This window comes from Rhinoraja longicauda, chromosome 30, assembly GCF_053455715.1.
Source record: "Rhinoraja longicauda isolate Sanriku21f chromosome 30, sRhiLon1.1, whole genome shotgun sequence".
Taxonomy (NCBI): Eukaryota; Metazoa; Chordata; class Chondrichthyes; order Rajiformes; family Arhynchobatidae; genus Rhinoraja; species Rhinoraja longicauda.
Window position 1 is genome coordinate 9,266,414 of NC_135982.1, and position 16,537 is coordinate 9,282,950.

Below are 16,537 nucleotides of genomic sequence, written 5' to 3' on the forward strand. Positions count from 1 at the left end.
ATTGTTCCATGACCTCTTGTTTTACGGATTGTAACCATAGCCAAGCAAACTCTTTGCGGCAACTCTAAATAACTAAAGTATTATTAATATTGAGGAAAGGTGCATGCTTTCTTCCCTCTAGGGCTGCTCGTTGTACCCTCTTTAGGATGTTCTGCCACTAAGTGCCCAGTGTAACTCAGCGGGTCAGGCAGCATCTCTGGAGGACATGGGTGCGTTTTGGGTTGGGACCCTTCTTCAGACATTGGAAGAGAGGGGAGAAAGATGGAAAAGAGGCAGGGAGCAGGACAAAGCCTGGCAAGTGATAGGTGGATACGTGTGAGGGGGGATTGATAGAACAAAGGCTAGAGATGAAAAGGTGTCAGATTGGGAGAGAAATATAAAGCCAAAGGGTGGGTTACCGCTAGAAGGAGTCTTCTTCCTACCAAGCTGACAGGAGCAAGCTGCTTATCTAGTCACTTGTGTGGGAAGGAACTGCAGATGCTGGTTTAAACCGAAGATAGACGCAAAAAGCTGGAGTAACTCAGCGGGTCTGACGGGATCTCTGGAGAAAAGGAGCAGGTGACCTTGCGGGTCGAGCCCCTTCTGTAGAGTTACTCCAGCTTTTTGTGCCTATATTCGGTCACTTGCTTGGAAATGTGTGAAGGGTCAGACTGGGTGCGTTGCATGGTGTTAAACGTGCTGTCCTTTTCAGATGGAAACCTCTACGCTGTTGGTGGATATGACAGCTCCTCGCACTTAGCCACGGTGGAAAAATACGACCCTCAGGTAATTAAATGCATGAATGTGGCCGCTAATGTCCAGCACCACCAGGCTATAAGATAGGGGCCAGTTACAGCTCCTGGAGATTCAGAGCGTTTTAAAAAATATAATCAAAAATTGTATTCAATTATTTAAAAACAATATTTACAATACAATTAAACCGAAACAGAACCCACCGTCAGAATACAACACAAACATATATACCAAATGAAACTATTATACAATTATATTACAATCCCCATCCAGGATGCATCCAATCTCCCCGCAGTGCCCAGCGGTCCTGGAAATCCCCCAGGGTGCCCGTGGACAGCACGTGGTCCCCCTCCAACACCACCCGGGCGCGGATGTAACCCCGGAAAAGGGGTAGGCAGCCGGCTCGGGCAGAGCCCTCTTCCGCCTGGCGCCGTGACTCGCGGATGACCTGGAGATTTAGAGCGTTGGCACAGCTACCTCACAGCGTCAGAGACACGGGCTCGATCCTGACCTCGAGTGCTGTCTGTACGGAGGCTGTACGTTCTCCCTGTGACCCGGTGGGTTTTCTCCGGGTGCTCTGGTTTCCTCCCACACTCCAAAGGTTTACAGGTTTGTATGTTAATTGGCCTTTGTAAAAAAGTGGCTCAAATGTAGGGAGTGGACGAGAGAACGGGATAACATAGAACCTGTGTGAACGGGTGGTCGGTGAGGACTCGGTGGGCTGAAGGGCCAGTTTCCACACTGTATCTCAAAACTAATCTAACCTAAACCCTAAACAAGTTTTACACACAAGTGGAAACAATTATTTCTTTTAAAAAACATTTGGACAAATAATTTAGTTTAGTTTAGTTTAGTTTGGTTTAGTTCAGATTAATTTAAGAGACGCAGTGTGGAAATAGGCCCTTCGGCCCACCCAGTCGATCTCAACACCAGTTCTATCCTATACTCCAAACACAATTAAAAGAAGCCGCCTAACCTACAAACATGCACCTCTTTGGAATGTGGAGGAAACCGGAGCGCCCGGAGAAAACTTACGTGGTCACGGGGAGAAGGTATAAACACTATACAGACAGCACCCGTAGTCCTGATCCAACCCGAGTCTCTGGCACTGTAAGGCAGCAACTCTACCGCAGTGCCACCGTGCCACACTTTGGACAGGACAGGTTTAGAGGGCAAATGAGTAAATGCAGTAAACAAACAAATAGAAACTGATGCTGACACATCCACCGAGAGAGAAAAAAGGTAAAGGTTAGTTTACTCAGCGTTCAAGCATCTCACTTCAGTCTGGGCATGTTTAACCTTTTGGGACTCAGTGGTTTCTGGTAAACGCCGTCTTTTTCCCTCTCCACAGTTGTGGTGCTGGTTTCGGTTTCAACTTTATCCCTTCTCTGTTCTGCCCGGGACAGCCATTGTTTACAGCCGTTGTCTGCACCTTTGCACCCACGTTCCCCGCCGCTGTCTCCACCACTGACCCTCTCCGCGCATTAAAACATTTCCTCTAGTTTAGTTTAGTTTAGAGATACATCTCGGAAACAGGCCCTTCGGCCCACCGAGTCCGCGCCGACCGGCGATCCCCGTACATTAACACCATCTTTAACATTTACCAAGCCAATCAACCTACAAACCTGTACGCCTTTGGAATGTGGGAGGGAACCGAAAATCTCGGAGAAAACCCACGGGGAGAACGTACAAAATCCGTACAGACGGCGCCCGCATTCGGGATGGAACCCGGGTCTCCGGCGCTGCAAGCGCTGTAAGGCAGCAACTCAACCGCTGCGCCACCGTGACCGCCCTCCTCCGGGTCTGACGCATGGTCCTTGACCCGGACGGTCAGCTCCCGTTCCTGTCGCCCGCGGACGCCGCCCGCCCCGCTGGGTCGCTGCCCGCGAGGTCCGTCACTGTTTATTGTCCCCCCACCCCCCTTGCAGACCAACACCTGGAGCACCATCGCCAACATGCTGAGTCGGCGGAGCAGCGCGGGCGTGGCGGTGCTGGAGGGGATGCTGTACGTCGCCGGGGGCAACGATGGCACCAGCTGCCTTAACTCCGTAGAGAGATACAACCCAAAGACCAACACCTGGGAGAGCGTGGCCCCCATGAACATCAGGCGGTATGTGCCAGCTTAAAACATCCTCGTGACTCCTGGAGACCGGCCGATAGCTCTCTGTGATCTCGAAAGAATGAATGAATGAATGAATGAATAGAAACGTAGAAACATAGAAAATAGGTGCAGGAGTAGGCCATTCGGCCAGCACCGCCATTCAATGTGATCACGGCTGATCATCCAAAATCAGTACCCCGTTCCTGCTTTCTCCTCATATCCCTTGATTCCATTCGCCCCGAGAGCTCATGGTGAAATTCTTTGTGTGCATCCCCAAGGTATGCAAATAGTCGCCTATAAAGGGCACTTACAAAGTTAGAAAGTACCCCTGGGTGATAGGTCCCCTTTTGTTGTTACCCCCCCTTCCCCCTCCCTCACGGTGCCACCCCCCCACGCCGGGTCCTCCATTGTTCCTCCCCCAGGCAGCGGCGTCCTCACTTCCACGTGTCCGTCCTCGTCCGTCGGTCGGCACCATCCCGTTGGGATCAGGGGGTATGGAGAGAAGGCAGGTACAGGTTACTGAGCTGGATGATCAGCCATGATCATATTGAATGGCGGTGCAGGCTCAAAGGGTCGATTGGCCTACTCCTGCACCTATTTTCTATGTTTCTATGTTTCTATCTCTTGATTCCGTTAGCCCTAAGAGCTATATCCAACTCTCTCTTGAAAGCATCCAGCGAATTGGCCTCCACTGCCTTCTGTGGCAGAAAATTCCACAGATTCATAACTCTCTTGGTGAAGATGTTTTTTCCTCATCTCAGTACTTAATGGCCTACCCCTTAGCCTTAGTCTGTGACCCCTGGTTCTGGTGTTTTTGTTCCAACTGGAGCCCTGGTTTCAGAGGACCTGGTTATCTCTCTGTCCACAGTTTTGTCTTCATGAACACCTCTGGCAGTGGGAACAGGATGGGGCGGATACACTCTGTTTCCACTGAGAGGAGATGGCTTCCCCTCCAAGTCACACACTGCCCTGACCTGGAAAGATATTGCTGTTCCCTCATTGCTGCTGGCTCCAAATCCTGAAACTCCCTCCTTCGTACCGTCACCAAACACCCGACAATGGTGTAAGAAGGTGGCTGACCATCATCGACCGCTGCACCGTCCTCTCCACTATCGCCACCGGGTCCCCTCCTGATGTCCCCGTGGCGCCGATCCAGGCCCCAGCCGCAGGCCCCACAGACCCAGGCCCCAGCCGCAGGCCCCACAGACCCAGGCCCCAGCCGCGGGCCCCACAGACCCAGACCCCAGCCGCGGGCACCACAGACCCAGGCCCCAGCTGTGGGCCCCACAGACCCAGGCCCCAGCTGCGGGCCCCACAGACCCAGGCCCCAGCTGCGGGCTCCGTCAACCCAGGCCCCAGCCTCAATTCATGTGCATCGAGCAATGTAGCTGGGCTTTGGGTAATCATCCTGGCCACTTAGATAGTTCAGTCCAGTTCAGTTCAGCTTATTGTCACGTGTACCGAGGTACAGTGAAAAGCTTTTGTTGCGTGCTAACCAGTCGAGCCACTTACAGTGGATAGATACATGATAAGGGAATAACGTTTAGTGCAAGGTAGAGCCAGTAAAGTCCAATCAAAGATAGTCTGAGGTTTCACCAATGAGGTAGTTCAGGACTGCTCTCTGGTTGTGGTAGGATGGTTCAGTTGCCTGATAACAGTTGGGACAAAACTGTTCCTGAATCTGGAGGTGTGCGTTTTCACATTTCTGTACCTTTTGCCCAATGGGAGAGAGGAGAAAAGGGAGTGGCCAGGGTGCGACTGGTCCTTGATTATGCTGCTGGCCTTGCCGAGGCAATGGAAGGGAGATTGGTTTGTGTGATGGTCTGGGCTGCATCCACAATTTGTTGCAATTTCCTGCGGTCTTGGGTGGAGCTGTTCCCAAACCAAGCTGTGATGCATCCCGATAATATCCGTATTGGGGGGTACATTGAGAAATGGAGAGCTCAACAGAGTAGATGCTCTGAGTAACTAGCCTGGCCACTTAGCTAAGGCACTAAGCCTTCCTTACTCAGTTAAGTTTCTCATATTGCCTTAAATTACAATTTTACAACCATTCTCAAACAAATGAATAAGAGGTCGAAACAAAGAACTGCAGATGCTGATTTATACCAATGATAGACACAAAGTGCTGGAGTAACTCAGCAGGTCAGGGAGCATCTCTGGAGAGAGAGGATGGGTGATGTTTCAGGTCGAGACTGTTCTTCAGATGGAGGTGTAGTCAGAAGAAGTGTCCCGACCTGAAACGTCTCACATCCTTTTTCTCCAGTGATGCTGCCTGACTCACTGAGTTACTCCAGAACTTTGTTCTTAAGTTTATAAATTATAGGAATAGAATTAGGCCATAATGCCCATCAAGTCTACTCTGCCATTCAATCAGTGTAAGAAAATAACTGCAGATGCTGGTACAAAGCGAAGGTATTTATTTCACAAAATGCTGCAGTAACTCAGCATCTCAGGAGAGAAGGAATGGCCGATGTTTCGGGTCAAGACCCTTCTTCAGACTGAACTAGCCTGAACACGCCCGATCCCGTCTAATCTCGGAAGCTAAACAGGCTCAGGCCTGGTCAGTACTTGGATGGGAGACCGCCTGGGAATACCAGGTGCCGTAGCCTACTGCCATTCAATCATGGCTGATCCATCTTTCCATCTCAACCTCATTCTCCTGCCTTCTCCTCATAACCCCGATGTCACCCGTACTAATGAAGAATCTGTCAATCTGTGCCTTACAAACATCCATTGACTTGGCCTCCACAGCCGTCTGTGGCAATGAATTCCACAGATTCACCAGCCTCCGACTAAAGAAATTCCACCTCATCTCCTTTCTAAAGGTACGTCCTTTACCTCTGAGGCTGTGCCCTCTGGTCTTAGACTCTCCCACTAGAGGAAACATCCTCTCCACATCCACTATATCCAGGCCTTTCACTATTCAATGAGGCCCCCCACCCCCCCTTACCCCCCCCCCCCCCATCCTTCTAAACTCCAGCGAGTACAGGCCCAGTTCTGTCAAACGCTCATTATATTTTAACCCACTCATTTCCTTTGTGTCTGTCAGGAGAATAAGAGGTATTTATAAGCAAGGTCTTCTCCTTGAACTTATCCACAGTTCAGCCCTTTGCCGCCCCACAAAGCTCTGTTGCAATGATCTAGATGACTGCGCTTGTTTTCAAGGCAGCAACTGGGGAACCTACCTCTCAGTCGAAAGGGAAAAGGGTTCAGCAAAGATCCAGAGATACTGAGGGAAACCAGTTTTTTTTAAAGGCGTCAAGAATAAAATTACATAAACAACTTTCAAAGAAAACCCACATGGCATGATCTTCCGTTGAGACTTGCAGAGGGCAAGATTAAATAGATTAGAAGTTTCCACCCACAAAATCCAGTTTATTATCCTTCACCCTTACATTCCCTCCCACATTAAATAAGAATATTATGTTTACTTTCTCTTGTGCACCACACACTACACTAATCATGTATGATTGCCACTCGTGTGTGATATGACCTGTCTGGATAACACGCACTGATTTTCACTGTATCTTGGAACACACATGACAATAAGCCAAGTCGACTTTGTTATACACACAAATACAGTGAGGTGTTAGTACAATGAAAATCTCACCCTAATTGTGCACTTGACAATAAAGTGGACACCAATAATATGTTGATAAAATTATATAAACAATTAGCAAACCCCCCCCCCCCCCCCCACCACATGACAGGGACAACCGTTGAATGCGATATAGTTAACAAGATCAGATGACTGTTGAAAGACGCAAAAGTGCTGGAGTAACTCAGCGGGTCAGGCGACATCTCTGGAGAATATGGATAAGTGACAGTTTGGGCCTCCTCTAGTCCCGAAACGTCGCCGATCCGTGTCCTCCAGAGATGCTGCCTGACCCGCTGAGTTTAGTTTAGTGTAGTTTCGAGTTACAGTGTGAAGACAGGCCCTTTGGCCCATCGAGTCCACGCTAACCAGCGATGACACTAGCAATGTCCTACACACTGGCAACAACTGACAGAAGCCAATTAACCCACAAACCCGCACGACTTTGGAATGTGGGGGGAAACCGGAGCACCCGGAGAAAACCCACGCTGTCACAGGGAGAGCGTGCAAACTCCGCATGCTTAGTCAGGATTGAGGCAGGGTCTCTGGCGCTGTAAGGCAGCAAGTCTACCGCAGTGCCGCCCGAAGTTACTCCAGCACTTTTGTGTCTTTTTTGTTTGTAAACCGGCATCTGCAGTTCCTTGTGTCAGGAGATCGTTGGTTTACTCTCATGTCGAATCGATGATATACAACCCAAAGCTAAAATGTTCAGCAAAACTGGGAGCGAGAAACTGTTTGAGAGGTTCCAGGTAGAAAATTGGCATCGTGCGTCCACTGTGTGGGAACAGCTGACGGCAGGCCTTAAATTCCCGCCAGTAACTTCACTGGGAGGAGTGGGTGATGGCAGCTTTGTGGCTGGGAGTCGCTCCCTCTGGGCTCCTTCCGTCCCTTGCTCCCAGCCTGTACACGTAGCAGTGTCTATGGACCGCGTGGACCGCGTGTTGTTTTACGCACTATCGCAGCTACGGTGTGAGAAACAGCGTCGGCGGGCAGAATGAGCAAGGCGGGTGATAAATGGACGACAGGCAATTGACTTGGATGGAGGCGAAAATATGGGAAGGTGTCATGGAGTCATAGAGTGATACAGCGTGGAAACATGCCCTTCGGCCCAACTTCCCCACACCGGCCAACGTGTCCCAGCTACACTAGTCCCACCTGCCAGAGTTTGGCCCATATCCCTCCAAACCAAGCCAGAAGTAGTGCTGCTTTTGTCAGCGTCGGTCACCAGGATGTTACTGGGACTGGAGGGCATGAGTTATAAGGATAGACTGGATAGAGGCTGGGGCTGTTTACCCCTGGTGTGATGGAGGTTGGGGAGGGGAGAGCTTATAGAGGTTTATAAAATCACGAGGAGCATGGGTAAGATGAATACAACGAACACAGAACCATTCAGCACAGGAACAGGCTTTCAGTTTAGTGCAAGATAAAATGCTCCAAAGTCCGATTAATGATAGTCCGAGGGTCTCCAATGAGGTAGATGTTAGCTCAGGACCGCTCTCTAGTTGGTGATAGGACGATTCAGTTGCCTGATGACAGCTGGGAAGAAACTGTCCCTGAATCTGGAGGTGTGCGTTTTCACATTTCTGTGCCTCTTGCCTGATGGAAGAGGGAAGACGAGGGAGTGACTGGGATGAGACTGGTCCTCGCAGTTAATACTATACATGGACACAATCTAGTGAAACTCGCCCAATAGGTAGAGCAAAGGTGAAGATACAGAGTGTGGAATGTAGTTCTCAGCATTGTAGCGCACCAGTTCCACAGACAAAGTCCAATGTTCCCAATGGGGTAGAGGTGAATTGGACAGTGCCTTAGGCTACGGTGACTTAAACAAAAGGTGGCACAATGGCACAATTGGTAGCGCCACTCCCTCATGGCACCAGTGACCTAGGTTCAATATGGCCTCGACGCCCTGTTTGTGTGGAGTTTTCATGTTCTCCCTGTGACTGCATGGGTTCCCTCCCACATCCCGTGGATGTGATGGTCAGTAGGTTAATTGGCGACTAAGGCCTGGTGTCCAGGTGATCGGTAGAGTCTTGGAGAGTGGGGAATGTGAGGTGAATAAATGGGATGAGTGTAGGATTGGTGTAAATGGGTGTTCGATGGTCAGCATGGCCACGGTGGGCTGAAGGGCCTGTTTCTGTGCACTATGAGCCTATTCTTAATGTATTGTGGCTAAGAGCATAGAGACTCACGGAGCTGACCCAAATAAAGGTACAGTATGGAAACAGACCCTTTGGCCCACTGAGTCCACGCCGACCATAGATCACCCGTTCACACAGGTTCTATGTTATCCCACTTTCTCACTCTCTCCCTACACACTGGGGGCAATTTACTGAGGCCAATTAACCTACAGACCCACGCGTCTTTGGAATGTGGGAGGTAACCGGAGCACCCGGAGGAAACCCTCGCGGTCACAGGGAGAACGTGCAAACTCCACACAGACAGCAGCCGAGGTCAGGATGGAACCCGGGGCTCTGGCGCAGTGAGGCAGTGGCTCTACCGGCTGCGTCGCTGTGCCACACCTAAAGGCGCGTCCAGCTTACTTACGGTGCTGATGGTAATGCATGCACGTTGTGAATGATGTCACGCGTGTTTACATACATGACAACCTCTGCCATTCGCAGGAGCACGCATGACCTGGTGGCGATGGATGGGTGGCTCTACGCGGTCGGCGGGAACGACGGGAGCTCCAGCCTTAACTCCATCGAGAAGTACAACCCTCGCACCAACAAGTGGGTGGCAGCTTCCTGCATGTTTACCCGGCGCAGCAGTGTGGGGGTGGCAGTCCTGGAACTGCTCAACTTCCCCCCTCCCTCCTCACCCACTCTCTCAGTCTCTTCCACCAGCCTCTAACGCTGGAGACAACAACCAGCCATTACCTCAGTATGAACGCGCACACACGCGCACACGCGCATGTACATGCACACATACGCACACAGGCACACTCGCACAAACATGCACACACGCACAGGCACACGCGCATGTACATGCACACATACGCACACAGGCACACTCACACAAACATACACACACGCACAGGCACACACACACACGCTCATATACATGCACACATACGCACACAGGCACACACACACAAACATACACAAGCACACACACACGCGCATGTACATGCACACATACGCACACAGGCACACACACACAAACATACACACACGCACAAGCACACACACACGCGCATGTACATGCACACATATGCACACAGGCACACACGCACAAACATACACACGCGCACGAGCACACACACACGCACATTCACATGCGCATACACACACACACACATTCACATGCACTTGCACACACACATACACAGACACGCACATACGCACTCAAATGCACACGCATGCACACACATACTCATTCTCACACACACACAGATGCACATGTGCACAAGCACACAGATACATACACAAGTGCGCATATACATGCACATACATTTTTGCAGACACCCATGCACACACACATGCACATGCACACGCACGCACACACACACATACATAGATACACACTCACACACACACACACACACCCTCACAATCACACACTCACACGCCCACTCACACATTCACCCACACATGCACACAAACACGTGCACATACACACGCACATACACACACACTCACGCACACACATGCACACAAACACATACATACACACTCACACACAAACATACGTACTCACACATACATGCTCACATATACACACGCATACATATGAACATACACACACTCACATACCCCTTCTCAAAGCAACCAGCCTCTGCCAGGGTACTTTGGTAAGAAGGCTGACTCTGGTGCAAGTTACTCTTAGACATCATCAGCATCCACATCAGCAACAAGCCACGTGCCGAGGGTGAGGGGAGCGGGACCGCACTGTGCGCTACTGCGGTGCCGGATGCGGTGAAACACTGCTGACCGCCGTCCGGCCGCACGCCGCACGAGGCAAGGGTTGTTATTGGTGCCAGTTCTGGATCCTCCAGGTCTCGGACGGGGGTTCCGAATTCCTCTCATCCCGACGTCACCTCACGAGGTCGGGACCTGCCGCGACTGGCGGCGGCCTCGCCGGGAGCTCGGCCAATTCCCGAGTGAATCCACAGGCAAACCTCTCCCCCCCCTCCCCAATCCACCACTGAACAGGCAATGCTGCTACCCAGAGCTGCATCTCGTGCCGGAGGTCGGTACCTTTCACGGCATGCTGCACGGTTATTTAATTTCAAAGAAAGTCAGCGGTAGCCCACATGTATCGAGAGGTGTCGTGCCTACCAAGTGCTGTGGCGGGCACCAAACTCCTTCTTTAAAATGACTTCCTTAATATTGCTGTTATTTTCAGAGCTATGTAGCATTACCGATTATACCGCATATCAGCGCCTTCACAGTGACCTTGTTGAACCGGAAAGCAGGACGCAAGGAAAGAGAGGGTGCAGGTGAATGGATCGCTTCATTCCACACCTTCTGGGTTTCAAACATGTCGAAATAATGCAGAAACAAGTAGCCTCATCTTATACATTTGATATTGACATTCACCAGAAGGTTGCTATCACAGAACGTGGGACAATACAGCACAGGAACAGGCCCACAATGTTGGTGCCGCCCACAATGTTGGTGCCGAACACAATGCCAAGTTCAACTAATCAATCATACTTCCCGCTCTTGACCCTGTAACCTTTGTCACTTACTCCACGCACTTACTGATCAAACCCTCCCCTCACCTGTATCCACCTATCACTCGAAGACACTAGGACATCAGTGTATCACTCCACGTTGTCGCTCACCAATGGAAAGAAACAAGTTTAACTTTCGCATTTTAAATGGGAATTATTTTGGCTTTTATGTTTTCAGAACTTAAGTCTAAGTGATTGTCCTCTGTTCAGTGCGTTGCCAGTTTGATGGAGGTATAGACTGTTGATTGTGAATCGTATTGGGAAAGCGAGAGTTGAGGATAATCCACTGAATATTAGATCTTTATTAACTTCTTCCCCGAGATGCAGGGAAGTTGTGGAACATTAAGAAGTGTTTGTTCTTTACATTATTTGTTTTGAGCTTTTATTCGTTTTGTTTAATTCCTCTTGAACGAATGAATGAATGAATGAATGAATGAATGAATGAATGAATGAATGAATGAATGAATGAATGAATGAATGAATGAATGACAACTTTATTGTCACAGGTGACGTCACAGTGAGATTCTTTGTTCTGCATATCCCAAGGTATGCAAAGAGTTGCCACATAAAGGGCGCCGACAAAGCTACAAAGTGTCCCCGCGCCAGGTCCTCCTTTGATCTCCCCCCTCCCTCACGGTGGTCCCCCACACCGGGTCCTCCTTTGTTCCCAAAAGCTTTGATGTTCAGACTTCTGGGGAGGTGATTGAGCCCACTCTGAGAACGTGAGGAGAGCTTTAGAAAACCATTACAGACACAAAATGCTGGAGCAACTCTGCGGGACAGGCAGCATCTCTGGAGAGAAGAGATGGGCGACGTTTCAGGCCTGAAACGTCACCCATCCCTTCTCTCCAGAGATGCTGCCTGTCCCGCTGAGTTACTCCAGCTTTATTGCGTCTGTCTTTGGTGTAAACCAGCGTCTGCAGTTACTTCCTACCCATTTTGAAATTCATTGCCCACTTCTCCCTGGAGTGGAAGATGCCCGGAAGGTTAATCTCGTAATCCTTGCAAATCCCTTTTATAACTTCACTTGAAAATCAACGTCAGCATTATGACAGCGTGCCTCTTAACAACACACTGAGAAATATGCATTAATTAAGGAGAGATGTTGTCAGACGTAATGGGAAGGTTATAGTGTATCATCAGGCACGGGCAAGGTCAACATTTATTGCTCCTGCCGGTTATGCTCCACTGACCGCAGCGTCTTGCTCATCCATTTCAGAGGGCATTGGTTGGCCATCGTGGTGGGTCTGGACCCAGATATGGGTCAGGACTTCAGGCTCCCTCCCCTGAAGAACAATGGAGAACCAATTGAGATTTTTACAAGACTGGTTTTTAGTTGACTACCTGAGTAACTGTGGGCTTTTGGTTTACGTAGAAACACAGAACCATAGAAAATAGGTGCAGTAGTAGGCCATTCGGCCCCTCGAGCCAGCAACGCCATTCAACATGATCATGGCTGACCATGCAAAGTCAGTACCCCGTTCCTGTTTTTTGGAGATACAGCATGGGAAAAGATCCTTTGCACCAGCGAGTCCAGGATGACCATTGATCACCCCTAGTTCCATGGTCGCCATTAATCACCCCTAGTTCCATGGTCCCCATTACTGATAGAGGCTTCTCATCCCTTTTATTTGACAACTTGGATTTAACTACCTTGTTGGTCATGGAGAAAGGTCACCCCACCCACTTCCCGCTCTCCACTCTCCATCCCTAACCTCCCCCACCCTCCGACCCCAAGCCGATGGTTCAGTTTGCAATACTATTGCGGAAACCACTGCCTGATTTGGATGTCGTGATTCAGTGGTGCTGGTCTTTCCAGGGCAACGTTGGAAAGCACATCCCCTGACACACACCAGGGACCTTACACAAGTGACAGCAGAGGCCAGTTCACTTAACTCAGTTTTAAATGTGAGATAGATTAACACGAACAACCAACAAACAAAGTATTGATTGATGGGGGGGGGGGGGGGGCATCAAATTAGTTTTATTAGCCGTGATTTTATTGACCAACTCAATGGCCCCGCGGCAAAGTTGCCGCCTTACAGCGCCAGAGACCCGGGTTGGATCCTGACTACGGGCGCTGTCTGGACGGAGTTTGTACGTTCTCCCCCGTGACCTTATAGAAACATATAAAATTCTTAAGGGGTTGGAGAGGCTAGATGCGGGAAGATTGTTCCCGATGTTGGGGAAGTCCAGAACCAGGGGTCACAGCTTAAGGATAAGGGGGAAGTCTTTTAGGACCGAGATGAGAAAACATTTCTTCACATAGAGAGTGGTGAGTCTGTGGAATTCTCTGCCACAGAAGGTAGTTGAGGCCAGTTCATTGGCTATATTTAAGAGGGAGTTAGATGTGGCCCTTTTTGCTAAAGGGATCAGGGGGTATGGAGAGAAGGCAGGTACAGGCTACTGAGCTGAATGATCAGCCATGATCATATTGAATGGCGGTGCAGGCTCGAAGGGCCGAATGGCCTACTCCTGCACCTATTTTCTATAGTGCTCCGGTTTCCTCCCACACTCCAAAGACGTGCAGGTTTGCAGGTTAATTGGTTCCGGTAAAGTTGTCCGCAGTGTGGGATAGAATGGAATACTTAATTGTCACAAGACACAGTGAAATTCTTTGCTTGCATACACCCGTGCAGGATAATATTAGCACGCGGGGATCGCTGGTGGGCGCGGACTCGATGGGCCGAAGGGCCTCCTTATCTCCAAACTAAAAAGACAGAAGTCTAGAGGAGCGAAACGGCTTCATCCTGCTCCGACTTCCCAATCTTCCTGATGTTTCTGGATGGAAACGTAGAGGTGTTTTATACCAGTGAAGGGAAAACTGACCAGAGCAAACTGTGTGTGCACCAACTGTGTACAACACTTGCTTCATCCGACAGCCAATACACTTTCATGCAGCACCCCCCTTTTGTACCCGGAATTCTGAGAATAATCATTTACAATCTGAGAAAACGAATCAATTGTGACCTGGGTGAAACGCCTTTTTAAAAAGTTGCGAATGCCGGAAATCTGAAATAAAAACAAAATACTGGGAAAACCCAGCAGGCCAGGCAGCATCCGTGGGGATGAATACAGAGTGTCTGCTCTTCCTCCTTATCTGCCACCCTTCTGCCTCCTTTTCATCTCCAGCCTTTATCCACCCATCTGCCATTCAAACCTCCTGCCCCTCTCACCTGTGTCCACCTACAACTTAGAGCTGGATAGAGCTCTTAAGGATAGCGGAGTCAGGGGGTACGGGGAGAAGGCAGGAACGGGGTACTGATTGAGAATGATCAGCCATGATCACATTGAATGGCGGTGTTGGCTCGAAGGGCCGAATGGCCTCCTCCTGCACCTATTGTCTATTGTCTATACCAAGACTTTGTCCCAGTCCCATCTCTCTTTGCCAGCTTTCTTCCCCCTCCCCACCCCCACTACAATCGGTCTGAAGAAGGGTCCCGACCTGAAACGTTGCCTGTCCATTCCCTCTACAGAGGCCGCCTAACTTCCTGGGTTACTCCAGCACTCTGTGTTTTGCGAAACAGTTTAACATTTCAGATCAAAAACCTTTTGTCAGAACTGAGTTGATTGACGAAGAGAAGAAGTTTAGTTTAGTTTGATTTAGTTTAGAGATACAGCGCAGAAACAGCCCCTTTGGCCCACCGTGTCCTCACTGACCAGCAGTCCCTGTACACTAAAGCTATCCTACACACACCAGGGACAATTTACAATTTTACCGAAGCCATTTAACCTCCAAACCTGTACTTCCTTGGATTGTGGGAGGAAACTGGAGATCCAGAGAGTGGCGAATCTGTGGAATTCCCTGCCACAGAAAGGTAGTTGAGGCCAGTTCATTGGCTATATTTAAGAGGCGGAGTTAGATGTGGCCCTTGCGGCTAAAGGGATCAGGGGGTATGGAGAGAAGGCAGGTACGGGATACTGAGTTGGATGATCAGCCATAATCATATTGAATGGCGGTGCAGGCTCGAAGGGCCGAATGGCCTACTCCTGCACCTACTTTCTATGTTTCTATCCCTGAGAAAACCCACGCAGGTCACGGGGAGAACGTGCAAACTCCGTACGGACAGCACCCGTGGTCAGGATGGAACCCGGGTGTTTGGCGCTGCGAGGCAGCAACTCTAACGCTGCGCCACTGTGCCGACCGAGTTATTCTGTGTGAGTTGAGATTGCGGGTACCGCAACGAGAATGCTGCACAAATGGTCTGCTGTCATTATGGTCGGTCCCAAATTCTTTTGTAATGTTACACTTCATGCATCTGTACGCAGCGTTTTGTCCTTTGTACTCCGTTAGATTTTGCACTCCCGTAACCCCCCGTGCAATGACTTCGCTTTTACGTGCGCTGGTGTGAAGAAAATATGATGTTTGACCTGGGTGGAAAAGAACCACGGGGTTTATTTTAATTTACTGTTAATATATGTGAAATTGTTGCTTATTTATGGGTAATTTATGTTTATGTGAAATGTTTTCATTATCTTTGCACTAAAAGAAATAGCAATACAAGCTGTTATGTGAAATAAATGTTCTTTTCTATTAATTGGTCGACTTGATTTCTTTTCGTTTTAATTTTAGAGGGACAGGCGCCTCGGCCCACCGAGTCCGCACCGACCGGCGATCCCACCACATTAACACTACCCTGCGCACGCCAGTTACAATCCTACATTTATACAATTGTACCAAGCCAATTAACCTACAAACCTGTTTGTTTGCTTGGCTTGCTTTCCAAATATTCACTCAAATGAATGAATGAATGAATAAGTTTATTGGCCAAGTATATGCATATACAAGGAATGTGCCTTGGTGCTCCGCTCACAAATGACAACACAAACATACAGTAAACAATTAAGAAGCATTGAAGTCATAAGACCATAAGACATAGGAGAAGAATTAGGCCATTTGGCCCATCGTGTCTGCTCCACCATTCAATCATGCCTGGTCTATTTCTCCTTTTCAAAGCCATTCTCCTGCCTTCTCCCCGTAACCTTTGACTCCATTACCAATTAAGAAGTAATGCTTTTCCAACCTCTCCCAGAAAGTCTTTACGCTGCTCACATAATCCATTTGGTATTATTGATAACCATCAGAGCTTCAGCTAATGACAAACCTGCTACCATCCAACTCAAAACAAATTTTACATAAACTCTAATTCCACCCCGATGTTTTCTGAATAGCCGTGGATTCTTGGAAAAGGGAACAGTGAATACCATGGCGTAACTTCCTGAAAACAATAGGCAATAAACAATAGGTGCAGGAGTAGGCCGTTCGGCCCTTCGAGCCAGCACCGCCATTCAATGCGATCATGGCTGATCATTCTCAATCAGTACCCCGTTCCTGCCTTCTCCCCATACCCCCTGACTCCGCTATCCCTAAGAGCTCTATCTAGCTCTCTCCTGAAAGCACTCAGAGAATTGGCCTCCACTGCCTTCT

General features: G+C 49.3%; 1 protein-coding gene and 1 pseudogene across 6 annotated transcripts in view; both read left to right on the top strand.

Moving 5' to 3' along the window:
* klhl17 (kelch-like family member 17) overlaps positions 1-13,072 on the top strand; it is a 69,772-nt gene extending 56,700 nt beyond the window's left edge. For all 6 annotated transcript variants that reach the window (XM_078425670.1, XM_078425673.1, XM_078425671.1 and 3 more), the window contains 3 exons: positions 692-765; positions 2,661-2,842; positions 9,056-13,072. In XM_078425670.1, coding sequence (XP_078281796.1) covers positions 692-765; positions 2,661-2,842; positions 9,056-9,284 — 485 coding nt within the window. In that variant the 3' untranslated portion in view covers positions 9,285-13,072. The remainder of the gene's footprint in view (positions 1-691; positions 766-2,660; positions 2,843-9,055) is intronic.
* Positions 5,326-5,445, top strand: LOC144608202 (5S ribosomal RNA; annotated as a pseudogene).
* Positions 13,073-16,537: the final 3,465 nt, after the last annotated feature.